At 43.6% G+C, this 24,606-nt stretch overlaps 1 protein-coding gene and 1 long non-coding RNA gene across 5 annotated transcripts in view; one reads left to right on the forward strand and one right to left on the reverse strand.

Moving 5' to 3' along the window:
• Positions 1-21,817, forward strand: SEC22B (SEC22 homolog B, vesicle trafficking protein). The gene is made up of 5 exons (XM_061585565.1): positions 1-181; positions 2,210-2,319; positions 11,209-11,369; positions 14,932-15,078; positions 20,426-21,817. Exons 1-5 carry the CDS (start codon positions 107-109, stop codon positions 20,578-20,580), a joined length of 648 nt encoding a protein of 215 aa, XP_061441549.1. The 5' UTR covers positions 1-106; the 3' UTR covers positions 20,581-21,817.
• LOC133364732 (uncharacterized) overlaps positions 20,297-24,606 on the reverse strand; it is a 9,358-nt gene continuing 5,048 nt past the window's right edge. For all 4 annotated transcript variants that reach the window (XR_009758023.1, XR_009758022.1, XR_009758019.1 and 1 more), the window contains exon 4: positions 20,297-21,494. This is a non-coding gene — a long non-coding RNA (uncharacterized LOC133364732). The remainder of the gene's footprint in view (positions 21,495-24,606) is intronic.

The following is a 24,606-nucleotide window of genomic DNA, read 5'->3' on the forward strand; positions in this document are numbered from 1 at the left end:
TGAACCCGGAATTTACTCTTGCACTTTCCGGCCAGCTCAGTCTAGTTCTAGTCTGTATTGGGTGCGTAGGCTACCGGAGCAATAGTTGCAGGTCTTCTTAGGGAACATGGTGCTTCTGACTATGATCGCGCGGGTGGCCGACGGACTTCCTTTGGCCGCTTCCATGCAAGAGGATGAGCAGGTGAGTGGGATGTGTCTTTTGTCCGCCTTTTTCTCTCTCGAGGGTTTAATTTCCCTTGAGATAAGAATGTATTTGGACTTTGTCTGTAAAGGCTAACAACCGCAATCCTCAGCATGTTTACTCAGCAGTAAGTCTCATAGTTCAGTGGGATTTCCTTCCCAGTAACTGTATATAAACTAGCACTCTATAAAATAGCAGTCTAAGCGTGCTCTTACTGTCAGAGGGGTTGGGGAACAACTTGAGTTGGAAATTACGGCTTTGCCCGCTCTGTCACTTATGGCCGGACTGTGGTTGCTCAGTGGGCAAGATTAAGATGCCCTTCCTTAGTCCCCTCCCAAGTCTGACCCTTAGTATTGCCCTAAAGTAAGAACAAGTGGTGCCTGCTAATAGTTTGACTTGGTGGGGCTGCAATTTTCAAATCTTGCTAGTTCATCACAATAGGGCTTATACAGCATTTATTTAGGAATGTGTGCCATTACACATGTACAGAGTGCCACTGTCTCCTCGTTAAAAATATATCAGTTCTCTGCACATCTGTGGGCAATGGAAGAGCTTCCACATAAGAGGGCTAAGTATGATTTTCAGACAAGACTGACTTCACACCTCTTATTTACAAATTAAGTCATACCACATGACATAGGTTTTTGAATTTATGCATTGATTACATCAACACATCCATTGCCAAAAACGCTAAACACTCACACACTTTTAAAATGAGAAACACTTGCTTCCAATTGCATGCAGGTTTCCTGCCCCCCCAAAATAAATTTAAATTTCCATGATTCAAAACACTCTTTTCACTAAATCAAAAGAACAAAGTATTCCAACTAAAAGACAAAAAATGTTTCATGGGAGCCAGGGCACAGCAGAGCACAGCAGACCATACTTGTAGTACATGACTCAGACTTGAAAATGTGTATAATCTCTGCAGAGAGTACATCACACCAGACTAATCACAATCTGCCTTTGTTACATCTGAGATTAGGGAGAATTATCTTCCAGGTTTGGGGAAGCATAAGGAGTTATATCCAGACAGGCATAGAGCCCAAACTTTTCATTTTAGAAATTACTGATAAAACTCACCAAAAAGTAAGCTAGAAATAATAGCACCATGCATTTTCCTCTGCACTCAATATATTCTGAACTTAAGCTAAAAGAGGTACTTGTTGGAAGCAAATCCATGCATCTTTTCTAGAAATACTCGGAACCAGGCTAAGGGCTATTCTTGAAGCAGGCCTGGTTTATTCCTGACTCTTCCCTAATCTGCTATACTGGCAGTGTTGGATAAGCCTCATAACAACAAATTGATAGAAGACTACCTAATAGGGCTGACAAGCAGGCAGGCTAGGGTGGGACCTCTTTGCCATACCTACACTTTTGGATTAGGACTGGTTGAGTGGTGCATAGAGATGATTGGCCAGAGAACAAGAGATTGACAGAAATGTTTTCACAGGCCTCTGTTAATTCAAGAAATTATAAAATGTTTATGGAACAGAAAAGAGTGTGTAGCTTTGAGATTTAGGGGAGGGCATTTTTAAAAATTGCTTGACATCCTCATTGGGAGGGCTGTGCCCCAGTAGCCTTAGGCTGCAATCCAATACACATGTACCTAAGAGTAAGTCCCATTGAACCCAATGGAGCTAACTTCTGAATAGACATGTACTGGATTGCAGCCTTGGACCAGTCTCCAGAACTGAATCTGCTCTCCCACCTGAGAAAGCCTGGAATTAAGAGATGGGACATGCAGGAACATTTTTCCTTTCTTTTCTTTAGAAGAACAAACTGGAGGGCTGGGAAGGCAGAGTCCAAATTTAGGGTGTATTTGGAGTTGGGTGTCTTTGTCTTTTGTATAGTGTATCTGATACGGAGGGAACAGCCTGGTGATAGGAGGTGTGAATGGTTTTGGTTTGGTTATCCTTGCTCCAATTCCTTAATGGTTTGGTGACTGTCTCTTTGCTATGAACTCATGCCGGTTATTTGTCAAAAGAGTATTGGAGCTTTGTGTTAAAGATTTGTGTTCTTTTGTAGTCGGGTAGAGACCTACAGCAGTATCAGAGCCAAGCCAAACAGTTGTTCCGAAAACTAAATGAACAGTCTCCTACCAGGTGCACCTTGGAAGCAGGAGCAATGACTTTTCAGTAAGTACAACACAAACTCTGGTACAAAGGCTCAAATGGGGGCTATCAACCACATTCTTTAGAAGTAATAAACTCATCTGGAAGCCTGTTAACTAGAAATGAAGCATACTAGAAAGTTTTGGAAGCACCAGGATATTATATCTTACACATGTGTGGCTAAGTTCAAGGTGCAGGTCTTGGTGTACAAAACCCTATACAGCTTGGGACCAGGATACATGAAATACCATCTTACCCCTTATATACCCAGTTGATCACTTCACTCTGCAGGTGAGGGCCTCCTACCCTTTGGAATTCCCTCCCCTTAAATATTGGACAGGAACCATCTCTGCTATCTTTTTGGCACCTGCTGAAGAACTTTCTCATTCAACAAGCCTTTTAAGTAGAGACGTTATCCCAGTCTGTGTCTGTGTTGGAATTGCTTTTAATATGTTTTTGAAACCTTTTTTTAAAAGTTTTAAAGCTTTTTTTTATGTTTTTTTAAGGATGTGGTTGTAATATATTTTAAAGTCTGCTTTTATGATGTTTTAGAGTTTTTTTAGTGCTTTTGTTTGCTGCTCTGGGCTCCTACCGGGAGGAGGGGCGGGATATAAATCAAATAAATAATAAAAGACTCCAGGTAGTTGCATCTTGAAAGAGAGGCTGCCACTTTGAAATAAATGATAACATTTCATCTGTTACGGTTTTTTAATAACTTGTGGTTTATTCATTTCAGCTCAGTTCTCAATTTGTCTACAAACCTTTTTTTCCTTTGATTTATCACTAGTTTGGATTTAAATAATAATAAAAGTTTATAGATACAGAACTCTTTTGTTTCCTGTCTAATATGAATACTTTTGGAAAGAGAAAATACTATATAATTAGCAATGCATACATTGAAATACAAAGCCAGTGTACATAGAGAGAGAAAATCTTTTAAGTTCCTCCTAAATGTTAATGATGAGAGAGGGCAACACATTTTTCCAGAAAAGGCATTCCATAAACAGAGAAGGCCCTGTCACAGGTCAGCATCACTGAGAAGCTGAGGCACCACCAACAAGGACTCGCCTGATGATTTCAGGGCCTGAGGTGGTTGCTATTGGGGGAGGCACTCATTGAGGTACTTGAGTCCCAAGGTGTTTAGGGCTTTGTACACTGGTACTGCGATTTGGGCCTAGTGGCTCACTGGCACCCAGTGCAGTGCTTTCAAAACTGATGACACATGATCCTATTGGGCTTCCCCACTCACCAATCTAGCAGCTGCATTCTTCACTAGCTGCAGCTTCTGGACCATCTTCAAGGGCAGCCCCATATAGAGCACATTGCAGTATTCCAGGCTGAAGGTCACTAGAGCATGAATAACTGAAGCCAGGCTATCACAGTCCAGGAACTGCTATAACTGGGAAACCAGCCTAAGCTGGATATAAGTACTAGCCACAGAAGCCACTTGGGATTCCAGTGACAGGTTGGAATCCAGGAATAGTCAAAGATTACAAATATATTCCTTCAGGGCAGTGCAACCCCTTCCAGAGCAGGTCATCCACCTAATTCGCAGACATGGGATTATCTGGACTGAGTCCCAGTTTGTTGCTCTCTGTTCAGGCCATCTCTGCTTCCAGGCACCAGCATAACACCTTCACAGTCTCCCTTGATTCAGAAGGAATGGAGAGACAAAGCTGCATGTCATCAGCATAGTAATGACACCATGCTCCAAATCGTCAGATGACAGCTTCCAGTGGTTTCATATAGACGTTATATGGCACAGGACACAGAATGGGCCTTTGTGGGACCCCACAGCCCGAATGCCATGGCACCGAACAAAAATCTTCTAATACTATTTTCTGGTAACGGGTCTTGCAGGTAGGAGTGGAACCACTGCAATACAGTACCTCTAACTCCCACCCCCCTCACTCGCTCCAGAAGGACACCATGGTCAACTATGTTGAAAGCCACTGAGGGCTTTTCAAGAGGGGCCGTGCCACCACCTGTTTCAAGGCAGCAGGCATAACTCCCTCACATAGTGAGACATTAACGTCTCCTTGGACCCATCCAGTCCATTATCCCCTGCTAGATTTTACCAGCCATGATAGGCAGAGATTGAGAGGGCATGTAGTCCACCTCACTGCTGCAAGTGTCATGTTCACATTAGGCTGCAACAACTGAAACTGATCCCACAGACTGTAACTAGATGGTTCTCCAGGGACCTCCAAAGTTCATCACAGATCCAAGTGATTTGGTGATCTAAAAGTAGGGGCAGGGACAATGTTATGTGTACATTCTCTCCCTTGTATGCACTCTCAACAACAAATTCATTTTGTGGTTGTGCCCATTGCACTTTTTTAAAATTCCAACTGTGCAGATAGGCCCAGAAACATAAAGGACACCTGGCCCTATACATGTACGTACCCTCCACCCCTTCTGTTCAAATGGTTCTAGAGGGAGCAAGAAGGAAAGGATTAGTTAGCTTAATTTGTTTGAGGGGAATACATTTTGGCACATAGAATCGTAGAGTTGGAAGAGGCCTATAAGGCCATTAAGTCCAACCCCCGGCTGAATGCAGGAATCCAAATTAAAGCATACCCGACAGATGGCTGTCCAGCTGCCTCCTGAATGCCCCAGTGTTGGAGAGCTCACCACATCCCTAGGTAATTGGTTCCATTGTAGTACCACTCTAACAGGAAGTTTTTCCTGATGTTCGGTTAAAATCTAGCTTCCTGCAAATTGAGCCCATTATTCCATGTCCTGCGCTCTGGGATGATCGAGAAGAGATCCTGGCCCTCCTCTGTGTGACAACCTTAAAAGTACTTGAACAGTGCTATCATATCTCCCATCAGTCTTCTCAAGGCTAAACATGCCCATTTCTTTCAGTTTCTCCTCATAAGGCTTAGTTTCCAGTCCCCTGATCATCCTTGTTGCCCTCCTCTGAACCTGTTCCAGTTTGTTTGCATCCTTCTTGAAGTGTGGTGTCCTCAACTGGACACAATACTCAAAATGAGGCCTAACCAGTGCCGAGCAGAGGGGAACCAATACTTCACATGATTTGGAAACTATACTTCTGTTAATGCAGCCTAATACAGCATTTGCCTTTTTTTGCAGCCACATCGCACTATTAGCTCATGTTCAGCTTGTGATCAGTAACAATCCCAATATCCTTGGTCTGGCCTTCCTTCCACTTCTGTATGTGTCCTTTTTTGTTTTCAGGTCATCTTTAAGCTTTCTTTGAAGCCAGATTGGCTTCTTCTGCTGTCTTCCCCCTTTTTTCCTTGATGGAATTGTTTGCCATTGTGCCTTTAGAATTTCCTCTTTTAGAAACTCCCACCCATCTTGGACTCCTTTTCTCATTAGAGTTGTTTGCCATGGAACCTTACTTACCATTGTTCTGTGTTTTTTTAATAATTTTTTTTAAATAAAAATTGGCTTTCCTGAAGTCCAGGGTACACGTATGGCTACCCTCAGCTTTTGCTTCCTTTAATATCAAGAACTCGGGTATAGCATGGTCATTTTCTTCCCAAGTTCCTGCCACTTCATGCACCAAGTCATCTCTGTTGGTCAGAATGAAGTCAATGATAGCCGATCCTCTTGTTGCTTTCTCCACTTTCTGTAGGAGAAGGTTATCTCCAACACAAGTCAGGAATTTCTTGGAGGGGCTGTATTTGGCAGAATTTTTGTCCCAACACATATCGGGTTAATTGGAGTCCCCCATTAGTACTACATCATGCCTCCTCGAAACATTCGCCATTTGCTTTGCAAAAGTTTCATCTTCTTGATTGGGTGGTCAGTAGTAGACTCCAAACACGATGGTCCTTTTATTCCTTGTCCCATCTGTTTTAATCCAGATACTTCCAGTAGAGCTACCAATATCCCTGTGCAGGGATATATATTTTTAACATAGAGCACAACTCCACCTCCCTTTTTCTTCCTTGTGTTCATTTTCAACAAGTTATATCCTTCAGTTGCTGTGTCATCCCACCAAGCTTTAGTTATACCTATAAAGTCGTATTTACTCTCCTGTATTAAGAGTTCAAGTTCATCCTGTTTGTTTCCCATACTCTGGGTATTAGTATACAGACACTGAAGACCATGTGATTTACAACCTGGCTTCCTTCCTACATTTCTATGAAGACTATTACTGGGCCCCACTAGAGCCATTCCCTCATTTCCTCTTACTGTACCTTTATTAGTAGTTACCAAGTTTACGTCTTCCTCCCCCTTAGGATTCAGTTTAAAACTCTCCTGATGAATTTCTCCACGCTGTGGCAAAACACATTCATCCCCGTCTTTGTGAGGTGCAACCCATCACTTGCCAGCAGTCCATCTTCCAGGCAGCATAGCCCATGGTCCCATCTCTCATCTTGGCACCACCTTCATAGCCAATCATTCACCCAGAGTATTTTTCTTTCCCTTTCCACTCCTCTTCTAAGTACCAGAAGGATGGACGAGAAAACTATCTGGACCGCAAAGTCCTTGAGTTTTCTTCCCAGTACTTCAAAGTCTGATGTGATTTTTTCATAGCTCTGCTTGGCAGTATCATTCATTCCCACATGGATGAGAAGAAAGGGATATCTGTCAGTGGGACTTATGAGTGATGGCAATCTTTCCATCACATCTCTATTCTGTCCTCCAGGGAGGCAGCATACCTAGCAAGTTCATGGATCTTCTTGGCATACTTGGGTATCAATGCCACGCAGTAGGGAGTCTCCCACCACTACTACTCTTCTCTTCTTTTTGTCATGGGGCATGGTTTCATTGCCTCTCGCCAGCTGTCGTGTGGGATCTCCTGTAATTCTTCCCCTGCAGACTGTCCTCTACTCTCATCCTCAAGTGCCTGGAAGTGGTTCTATAGTTCCACCAATGGTGGATGTCTTCTCACTCTTCAGGTCCTGTCACCCTTTTCCATGGAGTTTCCTCCACTTCTTTGTTGTTCTCCACAACAGTCTCCTTTTCTGTTTCAATATGCTGTTGGTCTTCCATCTCCTGTACTTCTCTTTGCTGTTGTTGTTCCAGCGTTCCATCTAAGAACTCTTCATCTTCTCTTCAGTGTGGCCACCCACCATTCCAGGCCCCTCACTTTTTCTTCCAACAGCGCCACCAGCTTGCACTTGTTGCATGTGTGCGCCATGTTGTTCTTAGGCAAGAAAACAAACATCACACACACCTTGCAGGTCACTACCACTGGATTGTCCTGCCCATCCATAGTCTCTACTGCCTTCCTTCCTTCCTTCCTTCCTATTTGCATTGGAATGGCCTGTCCTTTGTCCTGTCCTCCTTCAGGATAAATAGGAGAGTCCCACTGGTATGTGTTGTGCCTTACAAGGAAAAACAATTTAGGGACTTCCCCCTTGACCTCCCCCGCCAAACTCCTATTAGCTCTCTCTGTTGGCTCGCTCTCTGAAGCTGGCTTACTCTCTGAAGCTGGCTTACTCTGGACCAGCTGACACAGCTCCCTCTGTTCTGCTCAGTTAGGAGTGAGGAAACAGAATGAAAACTCCCAGCCCCCACAGCTGCTCCTAGTTGCACTCAGCAGCTATCAGGCCACGCCCCTTACAATCAAGTAGCTGGTCATTTTGGGCTATAGTCAGTGTGTTTTTTGCATGTTCTGTTTCCCCCTAGGGAATTTTTTAACTTTATGCATATATTCACATGATTTTCTGGTATTGGGCAAAACTTTCATTCTTTAGCTTAGCCGGGGAAACCAAATGCCTAAAGCTTACCATATATGACCATTTTCGTTATAGCATGTGTTAGGTGGGACCAGTGGTGTGCAATCTATACGGATGATTCTTGGGAATCTCAGAATGGTTGTGTGAGAGTTATTATATTCCAGCATTTCAGATTCAAAGGGGTTGTCGGACTGGGTTTGGATTATGACTGCTGAATTGGTTGCTATTTTGTTGTCTTTGGAATGGGTGCAGGATGCGAGACCTGATCGCGTGGTAGTATTTTCAGACTCATTGTCAGGCTTGTTGGCTATTCAGAATGGTGGTATAGGATGTAAAAGTAGTATAGCGAATGAGATTTGGAGGTTGAATACTGAACCGGTGCATATGGGTATCCTAGTTCAGTTTTGTTGGATCCCAGCTCATGTGGGCATTGTTAGGAATTATATAGTTGATCAGAGGAAAGGTTGAAGGAACTTGGCATGTTCAGTCTGGTGAAGAGAAGGCTGAGGGGTGACATGATTGCACTCTTTAAGTACCTGAAGGGCTGTCACATAGAGGAGGATACAGATTTGTTCTCTGCTGCCCCAGAGGGTAGGACTAGGTCTAATGGTTTTAAGTTGCAGGAGCGTAGATTCAGATTGGACATTAGAAGGAACTTCTTGACAGTAAGGGTAGTTTGGCAATGGAACCGACTTCCTAGGGAGGTGGTGGGATCCCCTTCGCTGGATGTCTTCAAGCAGAGGCTGGATGGCCTACAAGGCCCCTTCCAACTCTATGATTCTATGATTCTAGGTGGCTAAGAAGGTATTGGAACATAGGAGCATTGATTTTGTGTTGCCTCTGTCCACTTTGGAAGTCAGAAGTAGAGTTAAACTGTTGATGCTGAGGGAGTGGCAGGAGCGGTGGGAGATGGGAACTACTTGTCGGCGGGTGTTTTACTTTTGTCCAACTTTGAAGGACTTTAGAGCTTTTCATTTGAAAGGACGACAGACAGGTTAGCATGTTCAGAGTCCTAATGGACCACTGTGCTCTTAGGAGTGGTTTGTTCAGGGTATGGACTCCGAGGACTGTGAGCTCTGTGGGGTGGTGGAAACAGTGGATCGTGTTATTTGGGATTGTATTGGGTATGTGGAAGCTAGAGAGTCTCTCCTCTGAAAGCTTAGTGTTTTGGAAATTAGGTGCCTGAATGTGGGTTTGGCTCTTCGAGACAAAAGCCTCTGGGGCTTGATACTTGAGATTATTTGGCAGTTTGTTAAAGATGCTAAGCTTTATGAAAGGTTGTGAATGAGTTGTTACACAAGGTTGACAGTAGGTGGCGAAAATAGGGCCTTATCTTGGCCTTGATTTGCCATTAAACAGCAGCAGAAGAAGAAGCATGTGTTAGAAGCTGACCAGAGTTTGCCTATGAAAAGTTGCTTCTGTACCTACCCCAGAGATGCTGTGGACCCTCACCGCCCCAACACACACACACACACACTGAGAGAGGTGCATTTGAGAAGTCATAAGAACATAAGAAGAGCCTGCTGGATCAGGCCAGTGGCCCATCTAGTCCAGCATCCTGTTCTCACAGTGGCCAACCAGGTGCCTGGGGGAAGCCCGCAAGCAGGACCCGAGTGCAAGAACACTCTCCCCTCCTGAGGCTTCCGGCAACTGGTTTTCAGAAGCATGCTGCCTCTGACTAGGGTGGCAGAGCACAGCCATCACGACTAGCAGCCATTGATAGCCCTGTCCTCCATGGATTTGTCTAATCTTCTTTTAAAGCCGTCCAAGCTGGTGGCCATTACTGCATCTTGTGGGAGCAAATTCCATAGTTTAACTATGCACTGAGTAAAGAAGTACTTCCTTTTGTCAGTCCTGAATCTTCCAGCATTCAGCTTCTTTGAATGTCCACGAGTTCTAGTATTATGAGAGAGGGAGAAGAACTTTTCTCTATCCACTTTCTCAATGCCATGCATAATTTTATACACTTCTATCATGTCTCCTCTGACCCGCCTTTTCTCTAAACTAAAAAGCCCCAAATGCTGCAACCTTTCCTCGTAAGGGAGTCGCTCCATCCCCTTGATCATTCTGGTTGCCCTCTTCTGAACCTTTTCCAACTCTAGAATATCCTTTTTGAGATGAGGCGACCAGAACTGTACACAGTATTCCAAATGCGGCCGCACCATAGATTTATACAATGGCATTATGATATCGGCTGTTTTATTTTCAATACCTTTCCTAATTATCCCTAGCATGGAATTTGCCTTTTTCACAGCTGCCGCACACTGAGTCGACATTTTCATTGTGCTGCCCACTACAACCCCGAGGTCTCTCTCCTGGTCGGTCACCGCCAGTTCAGACCCCATGAGCGTATATGTGAAATTAAGATTTTTTTGCTCCAATATGCATAATTTTACACTTGTTTATATTGAATTGCATTTGCCATTTTTCCGCCCATTCACTCAGTTTGGAGAGGTCTTTTTGGAGCTCTTCACAATCCCTTTTTGTTTTAACAACCCTGAACAATTTAGTGTCGTCAGCAAACTTGGCCACTTCAGTGCTCACTCCTAATTCTAGGTCATTAATGAACAAGTTGAAAAGTACAGGTCCCAATACCGATCCTTGAGGGACTCCACTTTCTACAGCCCTCCATTGGAAGAACATCACAGTAGAAGTAGAAACAGACTGTTGAAATCTTACACTGGGGTTACCCTGGAATTCCTAGATGGAGCATTTACACAAATCTGATGTACAAGTTCATCCTCTCCCTCTCCTACAAGCTACTGTGTTGGTTGTCCTTGCTTCTTGGTCCAGGTGGTAAAGTTCTGGCAGCCCAGTGGGTGGACACTGGTGCTCTAGGAAAAGGTTTGTTTGTTATTTTTGTGTCTTTTTAGTCTTATACTAAATGATTAATTCTTCCCTATGGCATATAACTTTAAAGTTATCACAAAATGTGTAACTTAAGTGTATTGCTAAAGATATAGGAAAAGTATATCAGGACAAGTCAAACAGTCAGTGTAAAGGTGAAGTTGTAGGTTTGTGTCTATGTGTATAGTGTAGAAGAACCTCAAAGGTAAGTTGTATTTGGTACAAAATATCAAACATAATTATTAGTGGTGTTGATTGGGGCACTGGCAGTTGAAAAGAGGGAAACTGCTCTATTTCTTTAGGGAAAGTTTGTGAAAAGAATATCTGGAACTGGAGTTGACCGTCTAAAGATGGAAACTGGTTTCCTGTCAAGCTAACGTTAGGCCTATTGTTTCTTGTTTTGCAGTTACATTATCGAGAGAGGAGTGTGTTATCTGGTGCTGTGTGAAGCTGCCTTCCCCAAAAAGCTGGCCTTTGCATACTTGGAAGATTTGCACTCCGAATTTGATGAACAACATGGAAAGAAGGTTCCAACTGTGTCCAGGCCCTATTCTTTCATTGAGTTTGGTGAGGTCCTTCCCCTTGAGAGTAACTACTAAAGGCCTACCTGGGACATCCCTTTGGTAGTCCTGATAGTCCCCCCTCCATGTACCATCCTCCCTATCCTTCTAGAAAGTTTCTTACGTTCCTTGAGCAGCATGCATGATTGTGTATCTGTTCTATCATTATAACACAATACTAGAAATAGAATTATGTTAATAACAAAGTATTGTCTTCTAAAAGACTCCAGAGTCCAGATCCTTCCAGAAGCTTTACAGAATATCAGGTCAGATTATATAAAGATCCCTTCCCCTCACATAGAGTGGACTCTGACATTATTGATTCCTGAGTGATCTGTGTCAGCTCTTATTTAAACACTCTTGGACTTAGGACTGGGTACAGAGCTCAGTTAGTTGGAAGGCATAACACGTGAGCATATTATCATACATATGAGCTATGTCAGAAATGGCCTGATCCGAGTCCTCAAGAAATGTTTCTGGCCATTGCTGTGGTGTGCTGTGCAGTGGTGGGTAGAGCCCAGCACACTAAGGGTTGCAAATTGTCCCCTCCCTGATCATTAAATTAATCATTTGATGAGTGGAGAGGGCAAAACCCCTTTCCTCTGCTGATATGTATGGATCAGTGAGAGGGGCTGTGTGTTTGCCTGCATGTGTGTGTGTGCAAGAGCATGGGGTGGCCAACCCAGTTTTGGCCACGCACCACTGGCATGTGCCCGGAGGATTGACTAAAAACGTTAGTCACCCCTGGGCTATGTAAATGATCTTGATGACATACAGGATAGCATTTTCTGGATCATAACTTCTTGGGTGATATTTTAGTGTCTGGGAGAAGTCCACATATGCACCCCGTGCTAATAAACATGACACATTACATCATTTGCAATGGTTAACCTCAGATGTTAGGATCATAGTTGGCTTATGCCAGATCAGACAATGTGTCCATGTAGTATGGCCTGCTCTGACTGGCAGTGGCTGTCCAAGGCAGAGGTTCTTTCCCATCACCTGCTACCTGATCTTTCCCCTGGAGATGCTGGGGATTAAACATGGGGTCTTCAGCATTCAAAGCATGTGCTCTTCTGAGTTATGGTCCCTTCTCAGGTTTATAGAAAAGCGGCCTTTAGCTTATTGTAATGTTTCCTTTTTTAAAAAATTGGGTGTTTTTTTTTTCTTTCAAATTATTAACTTTTATCTACCCCTGGAAGAAGTTTTGTGTTCCTTTGCACTGGAGTTCGAAGGAGTTACAGGAGGAGTCTCTTGTACTGTTTAAAAGAGACTCCTGCTATTTCTTCCCAGGACTGGAGCCAAAGGGTGGGCTGGTTGGGCCCTGTCCGAGGGCCCCGCAGCCCACAGGGACCCCTGAAGGGCCCCTTGTTAGGGTGGGGGAGTAGTGCTCCCCTGCCGTGGATTGCAGGGAGGGAACTTCCAAGCCACCTGCCCGTTCACTCACTCCACCTGCCTCTCTCCTGTCTGCTGCTGCTGTGCACACTGTGTGTGCCAAGCTGCCATCAACCAAGGTGGCGGTGGAGGTTCTTTAAGGGGCTGATGCACCTACCGCCATCTTGGTTGATGGCAGGCATGCGTGTGTGCAGGTAGTGTACCATGCATGTGTGCAGTCAACCAAGATGGCGGTGGGGGTATCAGCCCCTTAGAGAAGCCTCCGCCACCATCTTGGTTGATGGCAGCCCTGTGCATGCAGCGCGCGCAGCAGCAGGATGCAGGAGAGAGGTAGGTGGAACAGGCAGGAGCCGCGTGCCCAGGGCAGGCTGGTGCCCAAGAGCCCAGTCATGCCTGGCTGCATGTGTGCAGGTGCTGGGGCCTGGGGTAGGCTGGTCCCCAAGGGCCCCAGTATGCCTGGGGCTGGCCCTGTTTCTTACCTTCACCTTACCCTGGTGTATACCCTAGTCAGGTGGTTTAAAGGAGTCAGCTGAAGGGCAGAGGCTGGTGGCAACTACAAATCATTGGTGGCACCAAGACAAACTTTATGGACTTTGAATAATATGAGCTCAGTTGACCCATGTCCCAGCCTTATGTCATCAACTTGCAGATTCACTTTCCATATCCTCTGAATTATTGGATTGATATGTGAGGCAGTGAGAATGTGGGCTCTGGGAGCATCCTCTCCCCCCAAGTCTTGGGTGGTGTTGATATTGCTAGAAAATTATTCCTCACCCTATGCAGTGTGCCTGCTATGTTGGATGTTGAAATGGATATAGGGGTGCTAGGGATATGTTCAGTGCATGGTGGGCATCTAAATGCTTGCCACCAATGCAGCTGCTCAACCATGATAGGAAAACTAAGGGCCAAAGAATATGCTAAAGGTATCATTCGAAAGCATACCTGTGTTTTAGTTTATTTAATAATAGGTGTGTATGTGGGTGTCCAATCTTCATCAGGACCTCAGTGCACAGGGAGAGTAGATTTAACCGTTCCCAACAGTGATCCCAATGAACATTCCCACCCCTCCGTGCTATTAACTTTAGAAGAAAAAGTTCCATTGGGAGCTTTTTCTCTAAGGCTAAGAATGTTGGGGAACTGGGTTTCATTGGGATTGTGACTGAAGAGACGAAGGTTGAATCTCTCTCTGCATGCTGCAGTCACAATGAAAATCTTCCTCAACCAAAAAAAAAAAAAACCAGACATGCTTTCCAATGGTACATTTAGCATCACATGTAGTTTGGCCTTAAGGTGATTAGCTGTAAAGGTTTTTCCATTTTTCTCTTGAAGCAGCTGCTTACTCGATTGTCTCGTGCTCTGCAGCCCACTTCGCAGATCCTTAGGCACTCCTTGGTACAAGTTGGCTACACATAAGTAAGCAAGATAGTTAACAAAACAAGATAGTTACATTTAATGAAGTAAGCTTCAGCAGAGACTTTGTATGGGGATTTCAGCATACATATTGGTTTGAAATTAGGCTTGGGCTATTTTCATTCTCTGTATCACCATTTACATCAACAAAGGTAACAAAGAATTAGCCAGCTTACATAGGGTTGTATCCAGCTAAGTCCTGCTCAGAATAGAGTCATTGAAATCAATGGACCTAAGTTAGTCATAACTACATATTTCAATGGGTCTGTTCTGAATATGTCTTAGTTGGATACAATCCATAGATTAATATATATTATATTACTCCTTCAAACATGCATACCAAACCAATGAAAACTTAAGGAAAGTGCACTTTCTCATTTCCAGAATATGGATAAATGTCTAAGATCACAAAAGCAATATTTCATGCTGGGAAGACTAGATAGTGTTGAGAATATTAATGCATTCAGTTAACTTATCCCTGATTTGTATGCTCAGGCCTCTGAGGGTGTCAGTGGGAGATCTAGAATTACAGAGGCACACATAGTACTTGACTTGGCTTTGAGCTATGTCCCAGCTTCCATTTCTCTGAAGGGCTGAGTTTGCTCTTGAGAGACAGCTCAGTTAATTGGAAACAGGAGGATAATTGGTGGAGAACTAAGACTGCTTAGATATGTGGAACTGATGTATAAGAGACATACATTAACTGTTAGACCTTGGAGGGTGGGAAGAGATAATCATTTATCAGCAACTACTTCTTGTTTCAGATACTTACATCCAGAAAACCAAGAAACTGTACATTGATAGTCGTGCAAGAAGAAATCTTGGCTCCATCAATACAGAGTTACAGGATGTACAGAGAATCATGGTAGCCAACATTGAAGAAGTTCTACAACGAGGCGAGGCACTTTCAGGTACAAGGACCATTGGGTACACAAAGTGTTGCCCCATTTTCTGGGATGATTAGATGTGATTGCAGCCTCTGCAAGATTCCTGTCTGCCCAGAAGTAAAGGGGAAAATACTGGCAAGCTCCTCTGTACAATGCAGCACTGGCTGTTTGTAATGAAGGACACCACCCTGACCTATATTCACATGTGCCTTCCCATATATTAAGGTCTTCAACAGAGGCTCTCCTCTGGGTGACCTCTCCATTGGAGATGCAGTGGGTAGATACTGTGGAAAGGCCTTCTCAGTGTAGTGCTCCAAGAATGGAATGCACCACAACTCTGATGTCACTTTGGTATCATGTCATAAATATTTTTATGATTGTTTTTATGTCATTTTTATATTTTGTGACCTGCCCTGTGATCATTGTATGATGGGCAGGATATGAATCTTAGTCATAAATTTGAAGACCTTTTTTCCCCCTCAGGCTTCATAAATATTTAGTTTATACATGTTTTGTATTTAGTTGTGGTTTTATGCTTCTCTTACAAAAATTTTATTCCTCTAGTATTTTGTCTGTATATGTTGTGTTTTTATTCTGTTTTGATTTGTTTTGTTAAGCCCCCTAGAAACTTGATTGAAGGGCAGGGAAGAAATACCAGGAATAATTTCTAACTTTCATAAAGCAAGTCTATATCATCTTTCATATTTGACTTTCAGTGCCATGATCCCATTATAATGAAGAACCAGCACAAAGTGTGTCTGATACTCCATCACTGCTTTTGCTAATTCAAACTCTTTTTAATTCTCTTTTTCTGCAGAAGCCATTTATTTTTGGGGGAAGCGAGTAGATTCCTCCCCTTTTCATCCTTTACCCGTTTTCCCTGTAGCTTTTTGTATTTGGTAAAGCGCCATGTACACTGATGGCATCTTACAAATTATAACACCTTTTTGTGTTAAAATATTAATACAATAGAATAAAAGAGGATTATCATCTTTTATAAGTTGCTCTTTAATTTTATCCAAAAGAAAAGTGCCTTCCGTGTATCTTGAGAGCAGATTATGTAAAGTTCCCATGGGGCAGCTCCTCTGTCTTTGAGGGCCAGGGTCAAGTGGAGAACATTCCACATTATGTCCTACTGCCCCTTCTATGAAGCAAAGCAATTAAAGGAAGAATGTTGGGTCAGATTACTGTCAGCTTCTCGGGATCAGAAGCAGAATGCATCAACTATTTGCTGGCAGATGCATTTCCTTATTTCGGTTATCAAATGGCCATTTTTACTCTTTTATCTTTTAAAATTAGAAAGAGATCTGTATCTGCTAATCCTGCTAGACATTTGGCTAAATTGTAGTTTCATGACTAGCCCTAGTATCTGGATTACTTTTATTAGAGTTGTAACTGCTATTTGGTGTTCTGGATTTACAGTGTTATTTCTGTTTTACTAATCATAAGAACATAAGGAGAGCCTGCTGGATCAGGCCAGTGGCCCATCTAGTCCAGCATCCTGTTCTCACAGTGGCCAACCCGGTGCCTGGGGGAAGCCCGCAAGCAGGACCCGAGTGCAAGAACACTCTCCCCTCCTGAGGCTTCCGGCAACTGGTTTTCAGAAGCATGCTGCCTCTGACTAGGGTGGCAGAACACAGCCATCATGGCTAGTAGCCATTGATAGCCCTGTCCTCCATGAATTTGTCTAATCTTCTTTTAAAGCCATCCAAGCTGGTGGCCATTACTGCATCTTGTGGGAGCAAATTCCATAGTTTAACTATGCGCTGAGTAAAGAAGTACTTCCTTTTGTCTGTCCTGAATCTTCCAACATTCAGCTTCTTTGAATGTCCATGAGTTCTAGTATTATGAGAGAGGGAGAAGAACTTTTCTCTATCCACTTTCTCAATGCCATGCATAATTTTATACACTTCTATCATGTCTCCTCTGACCCGCCTTTTCTCTAAACTAAAAAGCCCCAAATGCTGCAACCTTTCCTCGTAAGGGAGTCGCTCCATCCCCTTGATCATTCTGGTTGCCCTCTTCTGAACCTTTTCCAACTCTAGAATATCCTTTTTGAGATGAGGCGACCAGAACTGTACACAGTATTCCAAATGCGGCCGCACCATAGATTTATACAACGGCATTATGATATCGGCTGTTTTATTTTCAATACCTTTCCTAATTATCGCTAGCATGGAATTTGCCTGTTTCACAGCTGCCGCACACTGGGTCAACATTTTCATCGTGCTGTCCACTACAACCCCGAGGTCTCGCTCATTGGATGATTATTGGATGTATAATATTTTCATGTTTCCAATCCTTTTGGATGTATGATGTATTAATGTTTTTGTGTGTGTTTGGATTCACTGTGTTATGACCTGTGATTACAATATTAAACTTTCTTCATTCCCAATCAAAAAGTGGGATATCAGTAAACTAAAAACGAAACTAAAACGCTTTCTAATACTCAGATTGGACATTGAGGAGAGATGCTGCTCTTGCATAGATATTTTCTGCTAGAAAGTCATATGGCCGGAGTAAACTAGGTTAAAGCATTCATTTAATCCAAAAAAAGAATGCAGTTTATTTATTATTTATTTATTTCATTCCATTTCTATACCGCCCCTAGCCTATGGCTCTCTGGGCGGTTCACAGCAAGGAATAAAATACAATACAGTAAAATTCTATGAGTGATCTCCATTGTTAGTCATACTGAGAGTAGACACATTGAAATCAGTGGACTGAGTCCATTGATTTCAATGAGTCTATGATTAACATTGGAGATCACACCACATTTATTGCACAAAACATGTATTCTGTAAACAAACAAATATGGAAAACTAACTTGAATAGCTGTGAATAGGGATAAGTTATCCCAGTTGTCTTGACTCTAGGACTTTGTAGAGCAATTAGCTATCTAGATAGATCAGCAGGTAGGGAAAGAGACAGTTAAATCTCTTGCTGTCTTCTCCACCCAGAACTGTAGTGTGAAATGTGATGTGACCTTGATTACTGGAGCTTTCTCCCTGATCTTCTCCTGCCATATATCTGTTCCCTCCAGGATTCCACAATCATGCACCATAGGAAGCTTGTCAATTCCCAGCTTTGGCCTGCCCAAAATTTGTTGACCCCCTGCTCCCCAAAACTCAGCTATCAAAATTACTCACATCTCTTATTATTTAAATCCCTACTCTGGCTTCCCATCTCACTCCCCATCTGCTTTCTTTCCGTTAACCATCAAAATGCCCTACAGCTTTGCCCTATACTATTTTTATGCTCTCAGTCCTCATACATTGTGCCTTGTGATCTTCAGTCCCCAAGCTTGACTATACTCCCAGCAGTCCTAAGGTTTCCTCCTTTTTTTCTGTTCTCTCACTATCCCTTATGTCTGGAATTCCCTTCCATAATATATGGGTGGTGTCACTTCTTTCTCTTCCTTTAAATCCTTTATTCCCAGTTAAAATGAAACGTAAACACATGTAACTGCTTTTGCTTGCATTCTTCTCATGTTACCATTGCATCTCTCATTTCTCTTCCACTGCTGTTTTTTTCTCTTATTTGTCTTACTTAAATTATAAATACCTTGGGATAGACACCTGCCTTTTCTGCTTATGCTATAAAGGAAAGGCTGGCAGAATGTCTCTCTCAATTGAATAGTGAACCAAGCTGGCTTGGTTATGGTGGATAAATGACCTTCATATGTTATTGCTTCAGCAATGGAACCAATACCTGGCTGAGCACCATGCTTATGTTGGCAGTGGTGACAGCAGTCACCCATCATCTGAGCAAATAGGATAGCTCTGAGTTAAGTGCCAGTTCTATAGCTTTTGCTTCATATAGTTCAAGATATCTTGCTGCTTCTTTTCTTTGGGCAACAACTGTGCAAAAGTGAGCTTATGCAGTTTGCCATTCCAGTCCCTCCCTTAACCCCAAAATGTGGGAGAGGCAGCAGTCAGGGCTGCTGTTGCAAGTCTGACAAACTGTTCTTCCTCTTGTTCTGTCCATAATCTTTGTACCCAGCTTCTCTTCAATGGAGATTGTGGGCTCATCTCCCAGGACATAAGAAAATAAAGGGTGGGGCTGGGTGGCAGTAGCAGTAGGGTTGGCATTGAGCTGATGATGAGTTCTTGGCAGCAGTTGGGTCTTGGTATATCAATATTTGGGGCAGATATCGCACAGAATACAAGAAGAACTGGAAGTTTATTGAGAGATTCTTTCATTTGTTGCTACAAGAGAGATTTGCTAGAACTATCACGAAGGATAGGAGAGCAGCCTGAGATCCTTGGGGCTGAGTGACACATAAAAGGCAGATGCCCAGATTGGCATACAGACAGATATCCAATGGTTCAGACAAACCTGACTGGTCTATTCACAGAGCTACACTGCAGAGACAGAATGCACAGTTCTGCATGCTTCCAACATGAGCTTGGAATACTCAATTTAGCATTCAGTTTACAGATTAAAAATTATAAACAAGGGCGGCTTGTTGCAGTAGTAGTACATTCAGAACAGTGGCTAACAGTATTTGCTGATGATTAGCACACTTTTGAATAAGAAACTTATACATCACCTATTGATCAAATAATTGCTATAGCACCATTCAAAAGTTGCAGGGAAATATGGTTTCTCTCAATCTTCATTAATCCTATTCATAGCAACTTCTGAACTGATTGACTTCCCAAGTAGCCCCTCAGTTTCTCAGTCAGTAATTCTGCCACCTTATTGCTAAGCCATCAGCTAGAAACCAAGGATGATATTTAATAAGCTGTGGCATGGATCCTAAGATACATTGAAAAAGTTCGTGGAAGAGAAGTTTCCCACCCCACTGCAGCTACTTGTGATACCTCCCCAAAAAAAAACCTCTCCAGAAAGTGGAGTGGGTGTGCCCTACAGATCATTGGGGCATGTGGGGGTAGAGAATGGGAAGCATCCCTTCTATGATCTTCTGTTATTTACCTTAGAATCTAAACTTACTATGGGCAACACCGCCTCTCCCAGCAGCCCCTCATGCCCCATCCCATATTGTTCAGGAGAGCTCCACATCCCTCCAGAGAGGTTTTTCAGGGGACAGGTAGCTACTGGGAGGAAGTAGGTACAGAAAACCTCTGTGAACCTCCTTAAGTCAAGCCATTATCTGTAACTAAAAGCAAGCTTCCTAATTAACAGCAGACAGACAGCAAGCACTAGGTACTTGACAGAAACTATCAGCATCATGTAATCTGTCCAGAAAGCAAGACTAAAACGTCTGGTCAAACTGAAGTCAGGAGGCCTACGCCTTTTATTTCAAACATAACATGAGTGTATAGTAGTGGGATATAAATCCAGATCTACACACATACAAATACAAATGTGTCTTATTAATTGTTTTCATTTTGTTCTTTTGAAACAGCTTTGGATTCCAAGGCAAACAATCTGTCCAGTTTATCGAAGAAATACCGCCAGGATGCAAAGTATCTCAACATGCGCTCCACTTATGCCAAGCTTGCTGCTGTTGCTGTGTTTTTTATCATGCTGATTGTCTACGTGAGGTTCTGGTGGCTCTGAGTGATTTCCAGGCACCAAAAAGGGACAGCTAGTAACACAGCAGATGTATAGTTGCAAGATGCCAAGAGCACAGGGATGTACATTAGAATCCTCATGGGGATGACCGTACAGTGAGAATTGCTGCTATTCTCCAGCAAATCTTAATTCCCAAATGTCAACGCTTGCTGGCAAATAAGGATTTTCTTTTGTAGCAGTTGCACTTAGACATGAAATTTGTCCATCCCACTAACAGCTGAGTTGGCATGGTTATCAGCCCAGTTTACCTACTCACTTATACAGGCAGTAGACATATCTCTCTCCCTCTATATTATCCTATTCCTCGTAGTAAAGGGACTCTAATGAACATTCCTGGTACTACTAATATTTTCTTAAGAGTCTGGATCTTGCTACTTGAACAGAAATTCCTGTTTTCTGCTGAAATTCCTGCTGAGTCTTTAATGTACATATTGCATTTTTTGTTTGTCCAGTCAGTGCTGATTTTTTGTTCTCAGACATCTTGAATCATTACACCATTAATTTCGTAAATACATATGAAATTCTGCTTCAGCGGACTTCATTAAATGCTAAGTGTAATGTTGAAATAGTTGTCATAGAATAAAATTACAAGCACATAATTCATTTTAATTTCAGATAAATATGTTTTACAACTTCTTTTGAATCCAATACCAAGCTCCACATTCTCTGCATATTTTATAGGGAGAGGCTGCCTGTTTTGTTTTTTTCTCTCTCTCCACCAATGTCACTACTTCCATTGCTGCACACATTCTATAAGACAACCTACCATCTGGATCTCCCTGCTCAAGAAGGACTGAAGAAGAGCAGGTCTCTTCCTGAATGCTTGACAGTCTCTGCTTTGAAAAATTAAGCTCCTTTGCCAGTCTCTTCTTCCCAGGATCTTTGTCTGTTTTCCACTTCTGTATAGCAAAAGATAACTTCATTGCTGTGAAACAATCCTTACAAAGTTTAGGATGCTATCGAATGGGTCTGCAAAGTTCCAGAAGCTTTGAAACGCACTTTCAGATATATCTTATGGGCCTCATGGAGGTTGATAATGGAGCTACTCTCCCACGTAGGCAGCCTGTCTGAATAGTTACAAGAGGAGGGAAAAGGAACTAAAGAGCAGAACACCAAATATTCTGTTACTATCACAGATAATGATGAAAATTTTGGTTTTATTTATTTAAATTGGCAAGCAAGTTATTACAGCTGTCTCTTAAAAATAAAAGGTGAACTCTCAGCATTTTATTGATTTTTTAAAATTTTAAAAATGGAAGATACAATAACAAATAAATAATCTTACTAGTTAGTAGTTTGGTAGACCATGGGAATGCTGTAGTAGACATTGGGTTGTATCTAACCAAATCGTTGTGCGAGTGGAACAACTGCTCATGCAACAAAACTTCGCCTTCCTCTCCATTGTCTGTGTACCCCCTGCTCCACCCCCAAACATGCTCTGGAGGGTTGGTAGAACACCCAAAGTAGATTGGGGGGGTGCAGAGGGCATGTAGGGGAAGGAGAGGAAATGAAAGTTCCATTGTGTGAGTGGAAGTCATTCCATTTGTGCAATGGCGTAGTGGGATATAAGCCATAGTAAATATTAATTTCAACAAATCATTTGAGAAAGCCTCCAAGATATCCTCAATGACAAGCTGGTAAAATGTGGACTGAATTATACTCTATTAGACGGATAAGCAGCTGTTTCCAATAGGCCCACTGACTCTGTCAGTCTGGATGAAGGTCTTGTGTGGAGTCCCATAGGAGTCTGCCTTGGAACTTGTGCTGTTCAGCATCATTATAAATTACTTGGATGAAGGAATAGAGGGAATGCTTATCTCTCCATGCTGTATTTGCACTAGATTGTCATGCTGTTTCCCGAGGTTCTAAAGGCAGGAGCAGGGACTGAGTGACAGCAGCCAGAAATGAGTAAGAGAGCCAGCCAGCCAGACAACACTCCGGCCTTGGCTGCACCTCTGCTTTGTCCACCTTGTTCTCCCACTTCTGACTGCTCTTTGCCCAGTGGGGGAGGGAAAGGTGCTCTGCACATGTTCAGAGGAGCCTCTTTTGTATGCAGGGAGCCTGGCCAGGTGTCTTGGACATCTTTCCGCAAAGCCAAGTGCAGTAAACAGTGACAGCCTTCCGGGCTCTTGCATGCTTTTTGTGTTCTCCCCCAGAAGGACAGGGGAGGGGATGCTGCTGGAGCAACAAAGGACTCGATCTTGCTTATGTTTACTCTCTACCCTGCTGCCATGTTTTCAGCTGGGGTAGGCTTAAGGCATCACTCCTTTGAACAACTTGCTATTTTAATCCATTCTTGTTTCATTCACTGGAGCAGAGCAAACCTAGGTGAAGCTGGGGAGGGGGTGTAAGAGATACCCCCTAGTATTATCAAATTTGCATATGACACAAAGGTGAGAGGGGTGGCTAACATCACAGGATCAAGATTTGAAATGATCTTGACAGGTTGGAGCACTGGGGCTGAAACCAGCCCCAATTAGTGTAGTGATGGGTAGAGGGAGATATGGCGTTGTGAGGAGAACTTGCCAGGTAAGGGGAATGCAGCCCAGGCAGTTAATGGCTGTGCCTTGTTCCGGTCCTCCCCACACCCGCAGGTTTGTTGGTTGCCCTATCAGCCAGCTCTCAGGCCTCCGGATGCTGCTGCTAAATGCCAGATCGGTGCATAATAAGATCTCCCTCATTCACGATTTAATTGTGGATGAGGCAGCCGATCTGGCATGTATAACCGAGACCTGGGTGGGTGAGCAGGGGGGAATCAGTCTCTCCCAGCTATGTCCGCCAGGGTACCTGGTCCAGCATCAGGGTACACCTGAGGGTCGGGGAGGGGGGTTGCTGTGGTCTATAGGAGCTCCATCTTCCTCTGCAAGCACCCTATCCATGTGACTACTGGTCTGGAGTGTTTGCACCTTATGTTGGGTCAGCGGGACAGACTGGGGATTCTGTTGGTGTACCGCCCACCCTGCTGCCCAACAGACTCCCTAGCTGAGCTGACGGAGGTGGTCTTGGGTGTACTGTTGAGATCCCCCAGACTGTTGGTTCTGGGGGATGTCAACATCCATGCCGATGCCACCTTATCCGGGGCAGCTCAGGATTTCATGGTCTCCATGACAACCATGGGATTGTCCCAATATGCCATTGGCCCAACACATGTAGCAGGGCATACTCTAGATTTGGTTTTTGCATCTGGACATGGAGTTGGTGATCTGAATGTGGGGGGCCTTACATCAGTCCCTCTGTCATGGACAGATCACTGCTTGCTGAAGTTTAGACTTACAGCGGCTTTTCCCCTCTGCAAGGGTGGGGGACCTATTAAGTTGGTCCGCCCCCAGAGACTAATGGATCCGGATGATTTCCAAAGGGCTCTGGGGAGTTTTCTGGCTGATAGGGCTGACGCTCCTGTTGAAACCTTGGTTGAACTGTGGAATACAGAAATGACCCAGGCAGTTGACATGATTGCTCCTGAGCACCCTCTCCTGTGTAGAGGTCATACGGCTCCATGGTATACCCCAGAGCTGAGAGAGATGAAACAATATAGGAGACAGCTTGAGTGCAGATGGAGGCGAACTCCTGATGGATGCAATTATACACTGGTAAGTGCCTATGGTAAGCTGTATTTAGGGGCAGTGAGGGCAGCAAAAAAAATTTTTTTGCTGCCACTATCAAATCATCAATCTGCCGCCCAGCGCAGCTCTTCAGAATTGTCTGGGGGCTATTACACTCTGGCCCCAGGGGCAGGGTAGAACCATCTGAGGCCCGCTGTAATGAATTTGCTAGACACTTCCAGGATAAAATCTTTAGCATCCGCCAGGACTTAGACTTCAGTGTTATAGCAGGTGAATCAAGCGAGGTATCCAGAGCACAGCCTTGTCCTGATTTCTTGGATGAGTTTCAGTTGGTGGAGCTTGAGGACGTTGACAAGGTGCTTGGACAGGTTCGTGCAACCACTTCTGTGCTGGATCCTTGCCCTTCTTGGCTAATAAAAGCTAGCAGGGATGGAACAGCCGGCTGGGC

Source organism: Rhineura floridana, chromosome 1 (genome assembly GCF_030035675.1).
Source record: "Rhineura floridana isolate rRhiFlo1 chromosome 1, rRhiFlo1.hap2, whole genome shotgun sequence".
NCBI lineage: Eukaryota > Metazoa > Chordata > Lepidosauria > Squamata > Rhineuridae > Rhineura > Rhineura floridana.